General features: G+C 43.4%; 1 protein-coding gene across 1 annotated transcript in view; it reads right to left on the bottom strand.

The window, feature by feature from the left end:
• Window positions 1-13,872: 13,872 nt before the first annotated feature.
• The window catches only part of TNIP3 (TNFAIP3 interacting protein 3), a 35,438-nt gene continuing 24,708 nt past the window's right edge, over window positions 13,873-24,602 (bottom strand). The window contains exons 10-13 of the mRNA XM_029964046.1: window positions 23,079-23,204; window positions 21,376-21,534; window positions 18,770-18,830; window positions 13,873-14,691 (exon numbers count right to left, since the gene is read on the bottom strand). Of these exons, the coding sequence (XP_029819906.1) occupies window positions 14,660-14,691; window positions 18,770-18,830; window positions 21,376-21,534; window positions 23,079-23,204 (378 nt within the window). The 3' untranslated portion in view covers window positions 13,873-14,659. The remainder of the gene's footprint in view (window positions 14,692-18,769; window positions 18,831-21,375; window positions 21,535-23,078; window positions 23,205-24,602) is intronic.

Genomic DNA, 24,602 nt, shown 5'->3' with positions numbered 1-24,602 from the left:
TCCTCCCACCCTCTCAAAGGCTTCCAGGGAACTGAGCAACATGGCACTAAATACTGATGAGAACCAAATTATTCATTCACGCGCAGTCGCAATCTCTGTCTGTAACTGCGGATCATTCGCTTGGGGGCTGGAACTGTTTTGATTTCAGTGAGAAAATAAACATCCAAAATTTGGAACATCTGCAATTGGTTCACAAAGAGGACTGTAAACTGTCTGGGTAAAAATGGCACTGCTCACGGTGTCACCACACTGGGAGACCCCGTTGGAGCGGATGGGTAGGTGCTACCAGGAAACGAGATGTGTGTTATTATGTGTTATGGAGAGAAAGAGCAGGAAATGTTTAGTAAGATATCCAGTGAATAAATCCTGAATAATAAATCTCTGCGAAACAAAAATGGAAACAGGCAATTGGATATTCTAGGAGGGGAGGAAAGAGGGATAATTCATCATATAAATAATTCATTGCAAATTTTAGCACCCGGCGCTGCTGCGCATTTGGTGTGGAGGACAGATGACACTGTGTGTGCTTGAATGTGTGTTTAATTGCATGTATATATAATTTTTTTTCCCAATTATATGGTTCTCATTGTGGTGCAGATCTGAAGATCTGCTATCAGTAATCCATTGATTAGCACTTGTCACTAGGGGAAGGGTACTGTTATTTATTAACATCAGAAACTGAGGTGCTAAACCAGACTCATCAATTGATTATGCCCAATAAACCAGGCTGTGATGGGTTTTAGTTATGCAGCATCACACAGTGCTCACTGTCTCAGAAGAGGAATGGGCTGGACAGCAGGGGCCTCAGGAGGCATCTAGGAAGCATCTGGCTTGGTAGCTGCTGCTGCCTCCCCCAGAGGAGCAACACATGACCGCCCAGGTGGAGCCCAAGCAGCGACAGCACGCAGGTAAGCGATAAAACCGAACGCTGTGAGCATAGAGATGGTGCTCCTGCTTCCAGCAGGAATGCTGATGTTGCTCACTGGGTCTTGCTTGCCCGTGGCTGAGCCACAGGTTCCACCTGAGGAAGAGGTTTTCCTTCTGCCCGCTGGGTTGCTTGAAGCAGAGTGACCTGTGTGAGAGGCGACGGCCCTGTAGGGCTGGACAGAGCATGACCCTGGGAGAACAGCTTCCCCCAGTGCTGCTGCTTCCCTGAGCACAGCCCAGGCAGGCAGGGAGGGAGCACCATACCCTACACACATCGCTGGCTCCCTGCTAGCCCCAATTACGGCTTCTTTTTTCTAATAAGAGCCATTTTCTCTACCCTCTCCTGGGAAAAATCAAAAGCACGTGCAGCAGTTGCTGCTGCATCACTTGAAAGTGCTGGTGGGAGAAGGCTGAAACAACACATCTCAACAGCAGAGCAGTGTTCATACAATTTCATGACACCCCATTACATGCCCTCTAGGCTTTACCCAGATGCAGTGTAGGCTGATGCATTGCCACTGACCCCAAGAAATTACACACTGGGGCTGCCCTCAACTCATTACTTGCCTATTTTATCCAATTATGTTTTATTTATTAAGCTAATCTTGGAACTCTCTTGGCGTTGACTGTTTTACACCTCCAGTGCATTCTTTTTAATCCTACTGTTTTATGAACTGATTAACAAGATGTATTGCTCCAACAGCACGAAAATACAACACAAATTGAAAAGATGGTCCAACTGAATCAAGTCTCCAGCACTGGCGTTTCCCACATCGCCACTGGAAAACACCTGCTGTTAGACACTACTGCAGCACTGGTTTCATTTTGCAAAATTTGATGTAATATCATAAAGCCAGATTAAAGATGAATGGTTTCACTCTAAAATCCCAGATCTGAAGGTGAAAAATAATGACAAGCAGACCTTTCATGCTCCAAGTGTTATTTCCTAATCATAACCTTATTCTACTGAGAAAGAAAAATGATGCTACTTTGCATAATTTAAATAATCGAATCTACTTTCCAGATAAAATTGTTAATAAACCATTGATTTAATCTCAAGTGCCCAACAGACCCCTTAAACTCTGATGCAAAGTATCCATTCCTTTAATTAAAACAAGTGAATTTAATAAAGATGAATGGTATGATAATGAGGCATATTAGGAAGTATGGGCTACTTTGATCTAGAACATGCACCCTTTGATTCTTATGTGACTAGGTGTTCCCACAGACACAGCCCAGACCCAGGTTCTTGTTATATTCCTGTCTTCAAAGAATAATTGCTTTAGACACGTCACTGCAAAGTGTTGATCCAAGGCACTATTTCTCAACCACACTGTTACATGCTCACACACAACGGAGTGACAAACTCTTTCCTTCCAACAAGAATAGTACTTGAAACTAAGCACTAACTCTTTTTTCCTTTTGCATGTAGTGCTTTTGCTTGTAGTGCCCTAAATTTCAGCTCTACATACAGCTTCATTCTGCTCCTCGTAAATCCTCAGTGCAACAGTAGTAATTGCAAATTTTAGGGCATATTTGAGGGGTCCATAAGTACCTCCCTGTGAAACACAAAAGACTGGGACCTATTAGGCAGAAAACTACAACAGATTTAAAAAACAGATTTGGGGTTTATTTTGGCAACTGATTGAGAAGGATTTACCTTTGCACAGGACAGACAAGGGGAGTCTGTAGTGTTCTAGTTCCTTCCAGGCCACTGAAAAATCCATGGCATCAACCTCTTCTACTTCTCCTTCCTCCCTCCAGGTGAAGACCACCCTTTGGTATCCTCAGCTCTCATTCCAAGGCTGAGGCTTCTTCCCTTCTGGTTAACCAGTGATAAGAAGAAAACATAAAATTACAAACTCTAATCAGCAGAAGCACCCAAGTTACCATGATGACAACATTCTTCCCTTTGGGCTTTCCCAGAAGATCCCGAGCTGGGTGTAACACAAATTCTGAGCGTTTTTGTACGTCTGTACCACATAACATTGCTGTGTGCAGTAGGTGTGGGCCCTCTCTGCACAGAACAGCCCTGGATGAGCAGTGACCCATGTCACTGAGTGCATTTAAAGAGCAGACACCCAGAGCACTCCTTGGAAATCAGAACATGCCATTTTCTTAATAGACAGAAAACACCAAGAAAGAAAGAGCAAGAGGAAAATTGTCAGTCATTGACCAGTGACAGCATTGCTGGGAGAATCTGAAATACAGCAGCACTAAGATTTGATTCTCTGTAATTACTGATAGGGAGCAATGAGGAAAAGAACGTGTCTCCTCTGTGGAGTCCCAGGTTTCAACTTTATCCATTTTCAAAGTCTGCACTACAGGCTGTAACGATACAAAAAGAGATTAAATTAAGCATGGTGCAACATCTGGCTACTGCAAAACTGCAACTAGCTGCCACAGAGTGCTTAAAGTATACATGCAGCTATGTTAATGCACATATGCTCCTTTTTTCTTCCCCAAGTGTATCCAACAGCACTTGGCAATTAGCAGTGATGTTTTGTGTGCTGGCATGCACATAGACACAGGGGAGGAGAGCTCCAGGCAATAACTGAGTGGGATGGTGAGCTGTGGAATGGTTCTTCTAAAGGCATTACTGAAGGGAAGCTCAGCCCGTATGATTTAGAATAAAAGATCACCTGACTGTTTTTTGTCAGAAATCCCATAGTATGAGGCAGTTGGCCTGCTTCATGTTGGCTGAAACCACAGGCTGTTCACTAAGAACACATTTTTTGGTTGGTTGGTGCAGCTTAGAAATAAATCTGATAGCAAGTGTGTCACATTCAGCTTTCTGTTCCCCCCAGGACGCCCCCAGTGCCACCGGGATGGCTTCGTTACAGAGAACACAGGTGGGTTATAATGACTTTCCTGTCTCATTAGGAGGTGAAATTAGTGATATCCATTTGCTTTGCTTTCCATGAAGAGCATGACTTGTCACCACCTCAGGGCCTGAATCTCCTGGGTGCTCGTACCACCCATGTGGAAGATAAGCACGATGTCCTCACAGCCAGAGTGTTTACGCTGCTCTCTGATGTATTACTGCAGCAGTTTGATCACATGAATTACAAATGTGTTTCTAAAAACGTGTTTTTAAAGGCTTTTGAAGCGCAAATCTGAGAGGTGACGTGCACACCAAAACTAGCGTGGTCCTGGTGGCAATGACATGGAGCTGCACCTCTGAATCCACGGACTATGGCTTTCAGAAAACTTTGCAGACTAAGACACACTTAATTCTGCTTTCTTTGCCACACTCCAAAGTTTTATTAGCTGTCTTTTAGGTAACTAAATTTAAGGTTGAACACTTTCCCTTCTCACTCCAAACACTTTCCCTTCTCACTCCCCAAATGTGTATTTTTTTCCTCTAAACCTTAAGCAAGTTTTCCAGTGCTTTGATTTTATATGGATTTAATAGCTAAGGGGTGTATTTATTATAATTAAATATGGGAAGCATATTAAGGGACAGAGGGAGGGAGTGCTAAAACAGTTCTGCAAAGTCAGACAGCCACAAGAAAATGGAAACATCAATGAAAGCTTCAAGCACTTCTAGCTGCAAACATACATTTCCTTTTCTGCATCTTTAGCATGGAACATTTCCTCTTACAAGCAAGCACTTGGGAAGCCAGGCTTGCTCAATTCAACCCTGTTGCTGGAACAATCCGATAGAAACAAGGACTACGTCCTATTTTCCCAGCTTCTGCAGCAGCCCGCTGGAGCTTTATCCCTCAAACACGAGCTCCATCTGGTGGGCTTTCCCAAAACGTCGAAGCATCCTTCCAGTCGTCCTGGAGCCAAATACAGGTGCCCCAACCTGGGAATTTTAGACACAGCTTGGTTCAGGGGATTGGTTTTGGTCCTCAGGGTCAAAGCCAGTTACAAACCGCCCCAAGGAGAACTGACAGGATCAGCAATCCAGCACCAGCACTTTGCCGCAGAGTTGGTCTTGCTTTGGTCTGAGTTCAAAGGACAACAAAGTGAAAGCTCCCCCTGCCTGGCTGGTCAGCTCTCGCAGAGGGAAGTCACCGCCACATTTGTGCCCGGGAGCCTCTGAATTCCCGTGCTTTGGAAACAATCACCGCAGCAGTCTTAAATGCATTTTCCAATGTCAAGCCTTACAACATCCCTGTGCAACCAGTACCATGCTCTTTACTGAGGAGAAAACAGGGAAAACGAAAGCTACTCCAAGAAGAGGATCACCTAAGGCAAACTGAGTCGGGTCACACGGCAAAGCAGTGACAGGAGCCCCGACCCTCAGCATCTCCTCCAGCCGCTGCACGCAGCCTCATCCATGGGAGACAGCACAGCTCAGGAACAGCAAAGTTCCCAAGTCTGCACTCTAGGATGTTATCACAGTTTTGAATCCTCTCTTATAAAACACTAGCTCCTGTGAAAGACATTTTGCTGTGCCTAAGCAGGACATCTATTTCAAAGATCTATAATTGCTTCCTGTCTCAAGTGTACAGATGATAAAGGCCAAAGCAGAAGATTACGAGTTAGCTGTAATAAATTGCATTGGCCAGGAAAGCAGAATCTGAACACACACGAGATCGAAATGATAGAGAACACAATTATGCAAAGCTTAAAAACCCACATCTTATGTAAGAGCAGAAGTTTGTCTCTGCCTCAAGAGCACAGCATGTGGGAACGCACGTAACTTGTTCGCCTTCAGTCCTGGTAGGAGCCTCCCCAAACTGGGCAGGGCAGCAGGATTCATATGGATATGTGGATGGCTCACACACAGCCTCAGACGTGCATGTGCAGCCAACAAGCCCCAAGTTTGTCTGTTTTTTCATTGTGTTCATGTTGTCAGGAGCAAAAGGCACAACAGAGACGCTTCTATTTACCATCCCCTTGCAGCCATTCAAAAGGAGTTGCTGGGGACTCTTGATAAGAGCAAGGACTGCTTGTTAGAAGGTGGGCAATTAACAGGGAAATGCCAGAAGAGAGCTGAATGTCTGTGTGTGGTCCTCAGGGAAGTCCACGGGAGAGTTTGCCTCAAGACATTAGGAAATCTGTGTAGATAAGCTACTACCGAAGCTATAAGGACCAAGGAGGAATTGACTGGATACATTTACTTAATTTTTCCTCTCCTTTTTACATCAACAGCTGGAGGAACACAGGGAATCAACCAAATCTGAGGGCGTGGAAAGAGCACCCCTGAACTAAGTGGCTGGAAATGCTTCTGGGTATTCCAAGTGGAACTGTTTGCTTAAAGATAATTATTTTTCTCAGCACCAGCTTTAAGGTTTTTCATACAAACTGATGAAATACTTTGCAGCCCCAGTTACTTCTCCCACTCCTCCACACAGAACTGGCATTTATTGTCTGTGAACACCCTGGCCTGCTATGCTGGAAGGCTTTGAGGAATGTTATTAGGATCACTGCTTAAAAAACACACTTAATACAAGAAACATGTAGGCAAAAAACTCACAAGCCCCAAGTTTCTTACTGGAATCTGCTTTCTCCTGGGTTCCATGGGTAGCTCTTCTCTTTTAATTCCTCTTTTGCTAATCTTTCTGGGGATAATCAGAATCCAAACTTGGAAAGGGAGTTCCCTGTGGCAAACATGTATCCCCCAGGGAGGGGGAAGTGCCCCATCACACCATATAGACAGTGTTTCCACAGTGCTGATCAACTAACACAGGCAGAGAGGGCAAACTCAGGCAATGCCTTCATGTGCAACCAACAGCTGATGATAACAACTGTCCCAAGGACAAGCCCCAAAAAACAAGGCCATCCCCTACATGCCAATATCCCCAATGTTGCTGAGAAAACAGGTCATTCAAAGGGTCAAGGTTCCCTTCTAGGATTTGTAAGTGTTGGCTTAGTAAAGAGAAAGAGAAAGGAAATAGCATTTTAAAACCAGGCAAAAGCAAAATAGGAAACGTGCAGCTTGGAAGTCACTCATTTTCCCCATCACCATCATAATCTGTGAAAGCAGGATAAGATGCAGTACATTTGTTTTCAAATATTTTACTCCTGTTAAGCAAGAAATGGGATGATGGAGAATTAGAGAGAGAGAAGGCATTAGCACCAGCTGCAGCTTAGTCACAGCAAGGCAATCCTGCTTCAGTAAAGGTCTGGCACTACGCAGACAAGGCAGCTCCTCAGGTGCTTCCTTAATACATCCCACTTTTCCAGAAAAGATAGTGTGGTTTCTCTGTGAAGCCACCATGATGATGATAGTGACCGTGTCCACAAAAATCCTGTCACCAGATCAAGGGAAGACCAGCATCAAAGCACTTCAGCCTGGCATCAATAAGGACATTTCAGTGTATTGACTGGATCACCTGCCAGCCCATCACCTCATTTGTCATGCACTAATTCATAACCTTCTCCTGCTTTATTGACAGCATTACAGATTTCCTTGGAATTGACCTGGATCTGCACTACAAACGTTCTACAGCTTCCATGTTCATTCCCTCCAGAGCCAATAGCCAGGCACTGTGGCCCTGGGTCACTGAAGCTGGATCTCCCAGGGACAGGTCTCACCTGGCTGAGGTCCTGTGTGGATTCTCTGGTATCTTATAAGCCCAGAGCACATGCTGAGATTTCCTTGAGATAAAAGGTTCCCCTACCTTCTACCTGCCCATCCTTGAGACCTGCTGGCTTTCTACCAAATTGACTGAAGCTGGCAAATGTGACATTTCGTGGATGATACAGTCACCAGGAAGGTCTGGCAGACAGATGCATGGGCACAGCCAGCACAGCTTCATGAACACTGCTCCATAGGAAACCAGGCAAAAAGCATGGACCACTTCTGCCTGGGTCCCTTCCCCTCCATGCAAGGGAAAGGCTGGGTCATAGCTCTGTTTGGGAACTCTGAAAAATAACCTGCTCCCTCTAACAAAGAGCCTGTGCCTTGGGCAACGGAAACCAGCTCCCATGAGGTGAGGGAATGGCCCGAGAAGCCTTTGGAGAAGTCAGGTATTTTTACTGTACTTTGTCACTCCAAAGGAAATGTGTTTAAATTGCCAGGAATGGTTTTTCATGCTGGTCAAAAATCATGTCATTTTGGGCAAATGCAGCCTTGCTCTCAGCTATGAGCACTGACCTTCTCCCTCCTGCTGAAACACCACACTCTGAGGGGTGAAGGAGGCCAAGGACAGGAAGGGTGTCCATTGTCCATTGCCATTCCAGCTCATGGAGGTGCACCACGGGCCTTTCCACATCCTGTAGGCAGAGAGGAGACAGTGGTTTAGCTCAGGAGGGCCTTCATCATGACAGGAAAAACAGCAGCAGAACAACAGTGTGCTTTTGTGAGCAGGACAGAACGCTTTGGAGCCCAATTAAACTCCCCTAGTAAACTTGGAGCACTCTTATAAAAGAGTAAATAAAAACCCATGGAAACACACTTCTCCCTCAGCAATGTGTAAACATAAAGCTGGCACTGAGAAAGCAAAGCAGGGTGGCAGGGAGTGGGCTCTGCCAGCCCGGAGTGCAGCATGCCATTAACACAGGCAAAGCTGCTCAGCCTGGGAAGACTTCAAAAATTAGACCCTGGTGAAGGCTGAACTCTGGGTTAAAACGAAATCTTAATTTTCTCTTACTGCTCTGCTCTTCCTGGGGACACAGTATGTTATGTGGCTTGGTTTAAAGTGTCACCAACCTTGCTAGATTTCTTTCCTAGAAGGACGAGGATGTATATTTATCATATTTAGCTCTTACACTCCAACCTCCATAGCTGAACACTTATTTTCTATAACAGAAATATGCAAGTACACGCAGGAGCACCTGCACATACAGTCCCCAGACCACCTGGAAGAACCTGAGTTTTCCACACATGTTTTTTCTATAGAGCAAGGAAAACCTGGGCATTTTAGCAAAGCCAGACTTGGCCTGGGCTCTGCAGAGCCCCGCCGGGTTTCTGGGGACTTCAGAGGTAGAATGTCTGCAGAATTTCAGGGACTAATATGTCAAAGTTTAAAGTAGCCTAAAGAAGTTAGTGGAGATTTAGATGCCTGCAACTGAAATGTAATAATTTTGAGAACAATTGACTGAGATGAATGGCATCTGCTTGGTAGCCATGAAACACTGAGCCAGTGTTACACCCACCAGCACACATAAATCGAGGTGCAGTGCCTGGATCATTTTCTTCCCAGATGAAGAAAGGCTTACAGTCTTCATATGATTAAGCTGGTCCAAATAAAACGAAATGAAATACTGCTCATAAACAATAGTGATTTTTACATACAGAAACTAAACAAATTTGGGTAGAATAGGCTGAAAGAATAAGAACAAACAGGAAACTCATAAGGGATATTCCTTCCTTATTAATATCCTCCCCCTTCCTGGTACTGCTCAGAGGTTTTTGTTGTTTGCATTTCCCACATCCCTTATCTGTGCTTTCAGATACAGAAAGCCACACAACATGCTATAGCTTGAATGTTTGCATTCATCAAAGTGAAAACTTCTATTAATAAGAACTCGATTATTTGGAAAAGGTTTCCTGGCAGTACAGCACCACCTTTTTAAGTTCTCTTCCAATGGGAATTTTACTTTCTGCAAACCTCATCTGACTCAAAAAAAAAAAACAAAACCAATGAAACAAGTAAATGGTTTGCTGTGACTCCAAAGTAAAGGACTGCAAAGGAATGAACGTGGAAAGTGGAGCCTGTCACAAGCACCTGTGGAACAGTAGGAAATTATGGTCAGCTTGTGAATAGTAGCACTAAGACCCCACGTGGGAATATTATTAAATTAACAGCACATTCAGATTAATTGCCCTTTTTTTTTTTTCTTCTGGGGACTTTTTTTTGTTTCAGTTGCCCAACAGGTATCTGGTAATGCAGAACTGTGGTGCTCAGAGGTCACCCTGCAAATGCAGTGGGTTTGATTTGGCAGGGAGGTTTTCTGGTTTTGCAGCTCTTTCTTAGCTGTGCTTCAAAGTGCTGCCTTATTAATTTATCAGACAGGGGTAGAAAAGCAGCCCCAGCATTCTGACCCCACCACACCCCAATCCTCAGGGAAGTCAGGTGTCTCTTCAGGCGTCACGAGCAGTGAGATGACAACATCCCACACAGGCTTTGAATTTTAACTATCACCAGTAAGGATTAGGAGCAATCCCTGTGAACAACCAATTTTGCTGGTATTACTAAGCCAGACTCGAGGCTGCTTTTAGTTAACTCTAATGCAATATTCATGCCTCAAACCTGATTTTAGCAAGTTCCCTTCCCTTCTAGAGAAAGCGCATCACTGGAGGCTCCAAGTCCCCTGTTTGACATCCCCACACTCACTTAACTCTTGACCACAGGAGAATTTTAACAGGGAATAAAGTAATCCCTCTCTTGCTACTGCCAGCATAAGAGAGTATTGTTATCCCAGTTCATAAGAAATCAGCTTTTCTCCTGTACAGCTTTTCTTTCCCACAAGAACCCTGAAAATAAGGGGTGATTCACTGCCCCTCCAAAGCTGTTTTGGTGTCTGAACAGGTCACTTATGCAGAAAGGACTTCATTTGAAATATCCTGCTCTTTGGTGCTGATGACTGTGTTTTTCTGGTATCCTTGCTAATCCCTTCCATTTGGCATAACTAGGATTGTTTCTTCTGACATTATTTCCACAGATTCCATGCTGGGTCATGACTATACAGGATAGGCTGCAAATTTGGCACTGGGGAGAGAAAGGGGAAAAGAATAGGAATTACAAAAAGACCAGCTCTGATTTCAATCTTCAGAAAAGGGCAGTTTTTCCTAACTTTTAGCATAGGGACATAATCTGGCTGGTGCTTTGTGCCTAACCTTGAGTAATAAGTTATAAGTGACTGCTATATTTAGTCACAGATGGCTGGTTTTGTGAACAACTTGCAAAGAAGCTATGCATGTGCCAGCCCTACAGGATAATGCCATTGCCTTAAATGGACTAACTTGGGATTAACACAACTAAGAGATGAGACACAGGAAGCCTGAACGCAGGAAGGCACAAAATGAAAACTTCCTCCAAGAAAATTAAAACATCTCCCTCTCTTCTCTCAGCTAAAGCAAATAACTCAATGAAAGAAACCAACCAGATGGCAAAAAAAGCAACAAAGGAGTTCTACCATTGGTCAAAGCTGTAACTTTTTTCTTCAGCAGGTCATGCCATACAAACATCCTGCTGTCGCTCCACGAGACTTCCCTTCTCCAAATCCTTTCCCTTGGCCATGGGAAGAGCCTCAGACCCCCCTTGGTCTGGTGTCTCCCATTAGACCAAGAAAGTTGCAATCCACAGGCTCAGTCTTGCAAGGTCTGACCTCCTGCAGTGATCACCAGACTGCACGTGGCACTGTGCCCCATCACATTCCTGCCTGCCCTCCTTGCCTCAGCCCTGCTCCCATCACCTCCAGCCCATGGCATGTTTGGAGGCCAGCGTGGACCTTCTGCTCTCCCACCAGCAGCTCTTGGACAGGAAGCACCTGGGTGTTTCCCTTTTATAGGGCAGGTGGAAGCGGGGCTGTTGCTGCTATGAGTGAAAACACAGCGTTAACCAGCATCCTGGCTCCTGGTGGGAAAGTGTTTTATTAATCAAAAAAATATTTTCCACCCCCGTGGTGTCTTGCAGGCCTTTAAACTTGCATCTGCACAGATCAGGGGAATTCTTCTGCCATTCTCACAGCAAAGTTAAAATACAGAAACCATTTTTAAATGTCAGGATCTTATTTTTTTTTTAAATAAGAGTGAGAACTTCAACCTGATTAGAAATATTCTCTCAGCTCAGCACAGGGTGCTCTGGGCAAGGTAGAATTTTCCATCTCATTACATTTCCAATTCATTGGAGTGGGAAGAATAGGGAGAGCTGGAGCAGCTGAGATTGCTTGAGCAAAATGTATCACCATACACCAGCTGCTTTTTCTCATTCTAGACTACAGAAGGAGAGAGAGGGGGATAAGACCAGAAATTTGGGGAATCTCATAATCCTAATTACCCAGAAACGTGTTGTTGCCGTGTTATCCAGCCTTCCCACCACAGGATAGTGTAGGTATTTGGGGCACCCCACATGCTTTGCTTGCAGCATTGCCATGAACCCAGCTCCTCTTGTACACAGAGTTTCTCAGGCCATTAAAGCAGCTCCCAACTTTATGAGCAATGTCAAAGTAACAATTTTTCCTTCCTAAAACAAATGACAGCCTAAGACTAAGGAGGGATGGTATTTAGTGATTTATAAAGACAGGCAATTCACTTATCACCAATGAAATCTTCCCATCATGCCACACATTATCTAAGAGTAGAAAGAAATAGATATAGACATAGAATGGAATAAGCATTGACTTGGCTGTCACCAGCAGACCTTCAGGCCTTCAGAAGAAAAAGACAATTTTAGAACAACAAATTTTTGGCAAGGCACAGAACTTTAAATATCTGGGAAGTAAAATAGTGGTCAGTCAAAACAAAAAACTTTAAGTCATGGATATGTTGGTGTCACATCATCACAGAAAAAAAAAAGGGCCAAAACCTCCCAAAAGACACCAGGCTTTTAAGGAAGAACTGGGAGTGTTGATATCCATTTTTGGCAAAGCTCAGGGAAGGAAAAAGGCCTGCTAAGAACACGATGGTTGATTTTAACTAAAATAACTCACCCCCTCAAAGCTGCCTGGGTCACTGCAGAAAGCGTATCCTTTGGGGCAGCACCTGCATTTGGGAAACATACATCACTCCAAGAAAACCAAGAGGAAAAACAACTTACAGGCATTTTATATGCATTTAAAAAGATACAGTATCATAAAAAAAAAAAAAGGAATCCCCCACACTAAGAGGGTTTAGGATTTGTGTGAGTCGGAGTTTAGTCCTGTGCCCAAGCCTGACAAACATTAAAAGCCTGTGACTGAGCAGAGGAAAAAAAACAAGATAGCCCTGCAAACAAACTATTTTCTTCCCGTGAATAGCCCGTGTTGAATCGTCTGCTCGGGGCAGACAATGCTTGCACAAGCTGTCAGATGATGAGTTAAGCACCACAAACGGCAGGAGCAAACCTGCCTGGTTGGTTGGGGGAAACAGTGGGACTGAATGAACGCGGAGGTTGCTGCCTCCCCCCAGGCACACACAGAAGCTCGTCTGTTCGGGGGATTCACGGCGTCTCTGAGTGTGGGGTGCTCTGCCCACAGCACTGGTCACCTGCTGAGACCTCCCATTGAATTGGGTTACATTATAATTGGATTTTCCGAAGGCACCTCATTAGCATTTTCCATGATCTCACCCTTATTAGCCAAAGCACTAATCAGGAGTAGCGCAGTTACATTGTTTGCTGGTTAAATTATCTGCTGCTGTGGTGTCTGCAGGCCAGCTCCAAAGTCAGGCACGGATAAAAACTCCCCTCTCTCTTACAGAGACCCGGGAGTTTATTCTGTAGCCAGTGTTGCAGTCAAACTCCTAATTTTCAATAGTTCATGGAAAAGCAATTTCCCTCCAGAGGCTGCTCTGCTCAGTGCTTTGCTTGTATTCTCCCCGAGTCCATACCGTGGGTTAGGAATGCCATTGCCTGGATCCGTGTCGGGGTCTGCTCTAAAGCAGAAAAATCCTTTCCCAGGGACTGTTCCCCATTGAGCCCAAAATCAAATGCTGAACATGTTTAACCCCGTAAGGTTCTTATTTCAGTGCACAGGCTTTTGTACACGGAAGGGAATGGAAATACCTGTTCTAAAAGCAGAAATGACACAGGCAGGCAATCTTGTAGCTGACGACTCTGTCTTTGCACAGCTCCAAAAGCTGTTTGTGTGGGAACTTCAATCGACATTAACTACTCCTGAGCTATCAGGAAAGCAGGCAGGACTCTCATGTGGCTTCATGGTGCAAAAATCTGATGCTTCTTTCAGGTGGGATCCCAGCAGGTTCAGGTACCTGTCTCCCAGCAGCTGCCTTCTTAAAAGCCTGAAGGGAAGAGACAATCTTGCAAGTAGATTGTGAAGTAGTATTTGCTGAACACCCACACACCATAGTTTTCTGACAAAATTTAATCATCTAAATACAATTTCACTTAAAAAGCCACATTTTATTCTTGGGTTAGAGGGTACACGGTGATCTTCAGACTCATTATAAGAATCATTTGGAAATATAAAGCCATATTCACTTAGAAATTAAACCCATTAAATATTTCTACTAAAATTCTTCTGATACGAATAAGTGCACACAGAAAAAACCCTGTGGTTTCTTTTCTCCATATAATTCTAGAGCCAAAACAAAATGAGAGCTGACCTGGACTCAGAAAGGGGCACCTTTTACTCAGCCTGGCATCACTGGTACCCTGTTTACAGTTCCACAAATGTGTTCAAACAGTGAAGCAGATTTCCTTTTTACCAGCCAAGAAAAAGATGTCAGAATTCGAGATGATACATCAACAAATCATTCCCTGGAATCAAGTAAGCCCTCTCTATAATTCTCAAACAACAACAACAAAAATCACAATGCTATTGAGTTTATAAGCTCTCGGATTCAAAACAGATGTGACAGCCTGAATCCCCAGCAAGGGCTGCATCTTTTCTCATAAGGCTCTTTAACAGATTCTCAAAGGCAGCATAAACAGCATCTTCAGAACAAAGGGCAGTAACGCTTCCCAGCAGAGTTTAACTGGATCCTGAGGATCACCAGCCTGGATGATCTGCTTTTCTATTGTCCTCGCAGGGATTTCACCACACATAAATCACATGCACTGAAGAGATAAGGAGCTGAGGGCAAAAAAAAAAAACCCAGAAGAAAACAGAATAATGAAGTTGCAAGACTTGCTTGCAGCCTCTGGTTTACACTTCTCCAGGTCTCGGGCTGTCAGTGCTGGGCTCCCTTCTCCGGGGGTGAATCTGCATGAGTAAATCCACAGGAATTATTTTGAGACTGAGAAAAACAACTCACTTGTGATTAATTTCCCTCTGTTTTGTAAGATTTTCACAGACACACCCCTAAAGCCAGTTCTATACATCCCTACAAGACTGTAATCAATTCACTACAAGGGGCAGTAGGAGTGAAGAAGCAGAAGAGGGTAGAGATGTCAGAGTGCACTGGTAGTTTCTCTCGACTTTCATCTAGTCCTGATGGTTTATAGAGAGCAAACATCAGGGTCTAATGATCTAAAACCCCCTGTAAAACCTTTGTAGACTTCTAAAAAGCTCAACTGACATTCAGCAGGGCTCATGGGTGTACCTGGGCACTCAGGAGAGTAGGTAAGTATGACAGAGGGAACAATTAGGCAGCAGTACCTATGGCTAAGCAGGTGTCTGTGGCTCAAAAACCTGTTTGATAGTAACTCACTCAAGGTAGGAAAAAACAAAACTGAAGAAAGATGCTATTGCTGGTGTAACACAAGCTTCCTGAAGTTTCAAAAGATTTTGGAAATGCTGTAACACATCTCTAGTAACACACATGCAAGTGTACACAGTATTTCACTTACACGAGAAACATCAAGAGTGAAATATTTCCAGCAGGGTTTTGAATTCGCCTGGAAGAGTTGCCCTGTAGCTGCTACACAGTAACCCCCTCACTCACTTCAAACCCACAGGGCTGATGAGATCCCAATGGACACGACAGAAAACCTGGTCCAAAAGGGCCACATTTGTGCAAGGTAGATAAAGCTGACTTTTAAAAGCAATGCCTTTCCAAAAGAGGCAACTTGACAGGTTCTGCAGTTAGAAACCACAGGTGTGCTAATGGCCTTTCTGTTACATTGCAGTAGCACAAATCAAGCTGTACTAGTAAAAATCCTGACAATAATCACATTTTCATTCCCAATGGGGATGGCAAAGCTGCTAATTAAATCTGTCTCGGCTACTTGGGAGCACTGGTAATTTCTCATGTAACATATGCACTGAGAACTAGCTAATACCAAAAATGTTTAGGGTCTGTGATTTTTTTTCCAGGAAAATTAGGATGTCAATTTATTGACTTTTTTTTTCCTGTCTGGTTTTCACTGAAGACCTCCACAAATCCATTTTTCAGTTTTTTCATTTTTTTCTCCCTCTCCCTACAGATGTCATTATTTTCAGTGGAAAAACTCCTCCTCTTCTTCCAATTAGCTGTAATTATAACAACATTAGCAGCAAATTAGGTACCTCGAGGGCAAAAATCTGGAAAGCAGCAGAGTGTGGAAAGGGAACAGGAGATGAGATTATAATGAAAGTAAGTGGGCACATCCTGCTGCTTCATGTGCTCATCTGGGCATCCTTAGGGCTTTGCAGGTTGATTTCTGCTTTCCCAGACGATGTCAAGATGAAGCAAAGGGCTATATTTTGGTTTGTCCCTGTGCCTGGCATGACTGGATCCAACATAAAACATACAGCTCAGGTCACAGAAATCCATTACTTATATCTGATGTTCTGAAGGGGTGACTGGGGTCCTTGAATACATGTGCTGAGAATCTTTCTGCCAGGAAAACAAATGCAGTAAGATTAATTTTGAAAGAGGAAAAGGCAGTACATGCCAGCAGTTGTGGCATGCAAAAGGGTTCTTGCTCTGAGTAGGCTTCTGAGCAATAAACCTCTTTCCCAGAGAATTTTGCATTTAAAAACTGGGTTCAGGGAAAATCTCCATAATCAATCTTTTTTTTTTTTTTTCAACTGTCTTTTCAATTTTGCATAGTTGGATAAGGAAGGAAGTCAACACTCCTTGCCAAATGAAGTGACATTAAGTACATTTGCTGGAAATCTTTCTGCCTTGCTCCTTAAAAATTAAACTCGAATCACTCAAAAAGCCCAAACAGAACCACACAACCAAGAACAAAAAAGCTCAGGAGCCAGGTCCAGGAACACTCATCCTTCCTATATTCTGATGAAGTTATTTCCAGCTAATTAGAAAGGGCTCAAATCAAAAAGTGCCAGATCCAAACCATCACACCACCCTGAGAGTTCAGTGCTGGACACAACATTGCTCCACAGGCTTGTGCTTAAGTGATCCTCTGCCAACTACCAAAACACATCTCTGGGGACAACAGCAGTCTGGAGAACAAACTTATAAAAAATATGAGTTTCCCAATTAATTTCACTTCTGTTCACCTCTGAAGTTATAACCTGTGATCTGTATTTTATAATTACTACTTAAGAAAAAATGCCCAGTGTCAAAGAAAAATTTGTTAGGGAAAACTTAAGGCTTTTCCTTAGAAATATCAACCTACTGAAATAGCATTCCTAAAGGAAACTGCTTCATGCCTAAAAGTTGCTGCACTGCTGATTTGTTTTTCTATAATGAAGTCCTAGCTCAGCAGAGATAAGATTTATCGGTCAGTTTATCATCTAATGAGAAAATGAAGGATGAGAAAATGAGATTCAGGAATGCTGCTGCACATACTGGCTCATTTAAACCCCCCATTGTAATTAGCACTTGCACAAAATAGAACAAAGAAATTGGAACATTGGGATACTTTGTCATCACATATTCTTGGGGTTTCTATCTTTGAAACCTTTCTCAAAATACTTACATGCAGATTTAATAGAGACCACTATATATAATATATGCACCTATATATAATATATTTAACTGAGAGAAGCTGGACTTCTGTGTGATCAATGGCTAATAAAATCATCTTTGTTTTGTCAGCCAAGATAGAAAGAGCCCTAAAGATGTTAAAGCAGACATCCAGTGCTATGATGGGACTCATTAAGAAATGAAGGACTGAAGGAAAAAAGGGCAGGGAAAGTCTCCAAGTGTCCTACTCACTGTCCCATTGACAAAGGAGGTATTTGGATGTTCTGGGCAAGGAACAGTAAATAAAAAGACAGGGCATGGATTTTTAAAAGGTTTTTTTTTTCAGGGAGCCAAAAGCCAAGTCATAGTCAAGCAGGATAAGAGAAGAACTCTCTTTCCTCAGATCCCCTAAGTGCACTGTCCTGGCCCAGGGCTGCAGTTGGTGGCCTTGTTTCATCCCCTGTTACAAATAACCTCCCTGTATCCTCCGGTGCAATAAATCACTTCAAGTCTAAGTGGGAGGAACAGCAAAATTAATCTCCTGTTCTCTCCTGCAGTCACAGCTCCACTTTCCCTGTGACCACATCAGAACCCTCCACACAGTTGCCATGTAACTACGGGAAGCTCCTCAGCCATTTTGGCAAGCTCCATTCCCACCCTACCCTCTCTTCTGGGCAAATATGGACAACAATAAATAACAGAATAGTTCCTCTGTAGCCATCTTCTTCTTCTGCATGTTACAAAACAGCTTCTGGACTCACCAGTCCCTGCCACCCCATGTGGTACCCACTCGCACCATGGAATGGCAGACTCCCACCCAGAAGAGATTCCTTGTGCTCCCTGGCATCCATCTTTTGAGTGGTCTGAAACAAGTACTTCAAAACAACCAGGAATGGTTTCAAGTCCAGGTACAAACATTAAATACTCCTCCTGGTTTCCAAAAAAAAAATAGTTTGTACTGACACTGTTGCAACTGTTTAACTCTGTTCATTTACATGGCTTTTTTTTCAGACCTGGCACCCTGAACTATCAGAGCAGATCAAGAACAGCAATGGGCATTTTGCCCTTAAGATGAAATGACATCCTAAAGCCTGTACTTTGTTAGCAAGGACTTCTAAACCTATGCTGGCCCCCGGGTTCAGCACATCATCAAATTCAGTCTTAGCTGGAGCAACAGAAGCTCCAAGGAGAATTCTGAGAATATCTTTTCTTTAGGACTATTACCAGGTGTTTAATGGGGCAAATGTGTGATCCTGTAACGTGTAATAGAGACGTTTTATGAATTGCAGTGAAGCTGAAAGCTGTAGCATAGGTGGTGTTACATTAGAAACCTCGCCTGTGTTGTTCTTACCCCAGCCTCTCCAAGGCAAAGCTGTCACATAAGCACTCGATAGATGAATAGGAAAGTTTGCTCTGCATCCCTCAAAGGCCTCCATTTAAAATAAAAGTACATTTAATATGTGCTCTGAACAGCTGCTGTCTTACCATCTGCCTTGTGCTGCACATCTGGCGGAAGCTGGTCAGGAACATACCACTGATAGTCTGGCTGCACAGAACAATAAAACATTATTGCAGCAATATGGCCTTCACAGACACTTCAAACAGAAGAATAGGGACATGATAAAAACATAATTGTGCTGTGAAGCTTTTCATTAGTCTTACAAAAGTAGTTTACCAAAAAAATCTTATATTTAGCTTTATGTTTCCACTGATCCAAGTCCCTCAGCTTGCTTCCTTTTCTATGGCACGGGGTTTAGATGCTGCACCCTTCAGAAATGTTGGTGTAAACCTTTCTAGATCCCACAAATCAAAAGAAACACTCACAGAACCAAATCAGATTTTAAAAGAGCTGGGGATTGAAGTGCAGAAGATACCAGCAGGCACCTCTGTACTAAAACATCTCAGAGAAACCTGGTACACCTGCCAGGTGAAGCTGTTCCAGTTCAAATACACCTGTAACATGCTTCACTGGGACAGGAATTAGTCATGGAATGAAGTTCCCTCCTCCCCTCCCTTTCCTCGTGCCACTAGCTGTTATCAAATAACTTATTGAAAATCTTGTGAGGTAGAAAAAATTCCCATCTTTCTTATAAGAGGAAGTATTGGGAAGGTTATGTCCATGCAAATACAGTTTTGTCCAGGGAAATCTTGCAAGAAAGAAATAGTGCATTATAGTTTACACCACACACTGTGGTAAATGAGCTGCAAACTACCACTAGAGAAAACAACTTTGGGACCAGACATTTCAGGTCAGGCTGTCTGTGGTGTAGGTAGTACATGTAGGCTTGTCAAATTCCAGGAAATTGCTGCTTCAGATCAGCTAAACTGGAAAAATAATTCTTGTTTTGCAGAAATTACTCTGACAAAATCCTGAGCCTTGCCAAGGGGAATCTTACAGATTCCAATCTGTAGGCAACAAATTTCAGAGAATTCTAAAGAAGTTTTGCCTAAATTAAGATGGTAGGATGAAGCTGTAGATACAGAAAACAGATTTAACTTTTCTGTTTTGCTGTCATCCACACTTACAGAGCAGTGATCACTCTCATCCTTCAGGAAAGAAGGAGCTATTGTATTTTCACACCAGTTGTACCATTCATAGGAATTGTTAACTGATTCCGTGCTTATGGGCAAACAACATAGGCTTTGATACAAAGCAAGGCTGCATTGCTTTTAGCACAGGTAGTTTTCCCACCAGTGCCTCAAATTACATTTATTTGCATTGGGTTTTTTGAGTTTCTGGTGGATCTTCTGTTCTCTGATCAACTCTTCTCTTTCATAGCTACTCGCACCACACAAACTCGAATGAATTTCAGAAACAAGACTAAACAAAATGTTTCCACTACCAATGTAAAGAGGAAAGAAAAAGTGCAAGACATAAAAAGACCGAAAAAGCAAAAGCACAGACTAAACACCCAGGATTAGGTATCAGGACACTCATTAAATTCTAACACCTTCCTTCATAGCTAACAAATTGCTCAGGGAGGTTCCCAAGGCTCAGAGCAGCAAGGCTGCACTGGCCCAGGCACAGCATTTCAGACAAGGGTCAGGATGAAACGGGGAGTTCCAAAGCAGCGAGGCAAAGTGACCCCGGCGCTCCGGCAGGAGTGGCAGAGCCATAAACCCGCTGATCCCTCACAGAACTAGAAACCCAGATGATGGAAGTTCAGGGAGAAGAGCCAAAATAATCTGGGCCAGTGTCCAAATTGCAGTGAAAAACCTTCTGCAATACTTCCAACTTTGATAAATAGGCAGATAAGCACACTCCCGAAGCACAGAAATTACTTGTCCGACCGCAGCCCTTCCATTGGATTTCTGCAGTCTGAAAGCCTTACATGCATTTTTCAAAAGGCTGTAACTTCCCAAATAATGAGCATCTTTCCATATGTGACAGCTTTACAGCCAGAAACAGGCACTGAATATTTAAAATGACATTCACCATTTTTAAATGCATTCTCACTAGATTGGAACAAGCACAGCCCACTTAGATAACCTGGAGCACTTCAAAAATACCTTTATTTGAAGCAGTATTTTCCTTGAAATAGATAACTCCCCCTCACATAACCTGCTCCAGTGCAAAGCTATTCTTCCTCGTGCTGAGGAAGACAGGACCCTGTTGTGTGCCAGGAAAAAAGGTAAATTTCCCATGGTGTGAGCCACACTCAGATACACCTTCCACTTCTGCTTTTTATTATTGTATTATTTTATTACTGTAGGTTGAAGGGTCAGAACTGGGCTCCAGAGAGTAGACCCATAATGCTGCTATACAGCTATACAGTTAGAAAGGGCTCTGAATGAGTGTTGTAAATTTACCTAAGGAATCAGCAAGACTCCAATCCAACAACTTTAATTTTCTAATTAAGGTACAAATGTTCCTTACCACAGAACAACCCCGTTTTTCTTCTGAGTGGCATTATAGATAGATAGTGTTTGACAAAGTAAATTTGATATTGATCTGGAACTAACAACAAACTGTGAAACCACAAATTCAGTTGCTGGTGTTGAGGGCACTGTGATAGCACCAGTTACTCTGTGGTCACCATGCTGAGAGAAAAACAGTGTCCTTGACACATGGGAAGTAGTGGGAATCTTACCAAGTGCTGCTGCTGCTCATGTGCCCTGCAAGGCCCTGGTTGTACTCGAGGATCTGCATAGTGAAGAACCATCCCACACCTCCCATAATTCACACAGGGTGAGAGGAAGAGTGGAGGTGGGTAACTGGGCCTCTCAGGCTGTACTGGGAGGTCTTTTGTCTGTCACAAAAATAAAAAGAAATGCATCATCAGCAGGATACAATGACCAACAGAATAGTCAAGCACAAATTCATCAATAAAAGGCAGTGGGGAAGAAACCCTCCTCTCTCAGCATTGGGTCACAATGCTGCCTGTTTAGCCCCTCCTGACCACTTATTGTTTAAAAATTATTTAAGAAAGCACCACAGCAGAGTCCTGGCACTTTTTATGTGAGAAAAATATTGGTTTCAAGAGCGTTTCTGGGTGTGTTCTATATTCAAGTATTCTATATCTTCATTACACACAGTAGCTTTCGATAATTTGAAGCAGAACTACATGGACACTTGCATGACAAGAAAAGTAAATAATTCTGGTATAGGACCAAAGTCAATGGCCTCAAGGTTTAGGCCTGCCTTTTCTTTAGGTCCTCTGCATTACAGTAAAGTCAACAGGAATTTGCTTCAGGACAGAGGAAGGAGGGGTAAAAGATGGTTAACATTCTGTGATTCTGTGAGTCACAACTAAACCATTCGACTTAAGAAAACAAACTAATAAATATTTTGTATGGTTGCTCTCATCTTTAAAATCCTTCACAAGCTTTGTTTAACCAAATCCCGAGGCAGGAAGAGACAAACAAGATCTTCAGTGTGAACTGTGGATGCACTGCAGGGACAGACAAGTTGTACATACATGTTACACAGCACCTGTACAGCCCTTCAGGTGTTGGCATTTCTCTTGATCCTACTGGGGAGGAGTGGGAAAGGCCTTTTAGCTCTGTTTTTAGACACCCCCCCTACTCACTGCCTCTGATACTACAGCAAGACCTTACTAGTACTGATGCTTGGGCTGGTTGAGAATAAGTCAATACTGAAGTTTCTGTTTCACAACAGTGTCAGGGAGGACAATAAATCATCACAGAACATGCTGGTAACCGGCCATTCTTTTAAAACATTGCACAACTCCATCAAGACAGGAAACCTCGAAATTTCGTCATTTTTTTTAATGGGGATTGAGAAAGCTCAGAGTTTTGCATGCCATGATTTTACTATGGCTTCCTACTGACACTACTTTGAAGAGATAAAAAGGATGTTGCAAGAAAAAATTATTGCGGCGGCTGCTCAGCTCATTTGTATGGAGCCCATTTTGTTCCTCAGTGATATTACCATCCCTGTAATTCAATTGCAGAGGTCAGGGTTAACTAGAGAGGCTCTTTATTTCAAAAGTTTGTTTGATGTTATAACCCTTATATCAAGTGCCAGTGAAACAATCAAAGTCCTCTGGACTTGTTTTTGGTAATTCCCCCCTCCCGCCTCCATTTTAAGATACGTTTGAAAAGTTTTTTGCAATAAATACTCCCTTCATCTACTCCTTTTGGAAGCCTTCTCTAATCGTTCCTCATCTTCTTATACTGCATTACTTCAGAATGATTTCATCCCAGGTGGTGACCTCATATAAAATCCAATGTCAATTAATGGAAGCCAGAAAGCTTTGAGTTGCGTGGAAAGTGAGAAAACAAAAATAAAGTGCACATGTGCTGGCAGTGGGAGCTTTCTTTTGCCTCATACCTGAGAGCTGAGTTTATTCAGTTGAGACTGCAATCTCTCGTTAGCTTTCTGCAGTGCTTCTTTCTCCTCGCTGAGTCTTTCTCGGTCAGATCTCTCCTTTCTGAAGTCTTCCTCGTATATTTGTACCTGCAATTGTTAATACCAAGGATGGGAATCTCAGCAGAGCCACTTCATCCACTTTTGTTGTCTGGTTGCTTTTTAAACACTGCCCAAGCAGCGGACTGCATTCCAAAGGGACCCCTCCTCTGGACAATCCTACAACCAGAAGTTTGCCCTGTCTTTTTTTATGACCAATACAAAATGACAAGTAATGACTATTCTCCAATGGCACCTGTCAATCAAAACAGTCCACAGCTTCAGTATTTGTAGATCCTTGATATTTAAAAGGCTGACTGAGAAATATCAGCTTTAAATATTATAAACCAGACAGTAAACACTACTATCAAGCTTTTTAAGGGATTAACAGCAGCAGGACAAAGATTTTACCAACACTTTTTCCAGTTTTCTCTTCCCTGCTGTATCTCAGGTGCAAGCAATTGGGGAAGAACCTCCCCACTCCAGTGAAGAAGCAGAGGGGAATGCAATGTACACAATTCAAAATGCAAATACAGATGTTTGACCTGGTTCCTAGAAAATAAGCTTCTGCTGAAGCCTGGAATGGTTTAGTTGGTTTTGTGTCCCCAGGAATCAAAGAGCTTCATCCCACTAAACAAATGTCTGACCACCCCAGGCTCAGGCAGCAAGAAGCAAGAAGCAATAATTGACACAAATCTGTCAATTGTTTGGTGTTAAGCTGACTGGCTGAATTCTCCAGCTAATGAATGGGCAGGAATTCACCCGGTGAGGAGCTGGAGGTTGGTGGCACTTCTACTGACAAATAACAGCAAAGGCACGTCTGGGTGGGAACCACCACCAGAACTTTCAGAAGTCCTTTCATGTCCTCTTGGTTGCTCCCTAAAGCTGCTGACAGTCTGTTTCCAAAGGCCTTTCTCACTGTGGCTCGTGCCCTGCCCATCAGATAGATCCAGTTTTCCTTTTGCTGGCAGCAGGACTATGACTTCACAGAAGGACTAAAGAAATGTTAATACCTCAGGGGAAGAAAAAAGTCAACACAGGGCGCTATAAATCATTTTCACAACTTGCCTGTTGCAGCTAATTTTTGCAAGGGTTTTTTTGGACCTGGTGGTCCCCACTAGATAGAACCTCCTTCCTGAATAACACCGTGGAAAAGGAACAAAGGCTTTCTGTGTGGCTGTGGGGGGACTCCGCTCCACAGCCCATGTGTGGAGAAGGCCTGCACAGCCCTGACCCTCCAAGGCAGAGGCAAAGCTGCAATCCCTGTGCCCCTTGTCCAGCTACACACTTCCCCCCTCAGTATTTCTTCACCTCTTCTCTCCCAATTTTGTCCCACCTCCCTCCCTCTCACTCCCCAGCCCTACAACCTGCTGAGGCTGCAAGGGAACCCCTTTGGCAAAGAGGGGGACACCTCCCAAGGAAAGAATGCCTTCATCTCTCCTGTCATGA

The sequence above is a fragment of the Manacus vitellinus genome, unplaced genomic scaffold, assembly GCF_001715985.3.
Source record: "Manacus vitellinus isolate BGI_N305 unplaced genomic scaffold, ASM171598v3 scaffold_69_pilon, whole genome shotgun sequence".
In the NCBI taxonomy this organism is placed as follows: domain Eukaryota; kingdom Metazoa; phylum Chordata; class Aves; order Passeriformes; family Pipridae; genus Manacus; species Manacus vitellinus.
Note: the sequence above shows the minus strand (reverse complement) of the source record. Positions and strands in the feature narration are given on the sequence as shown.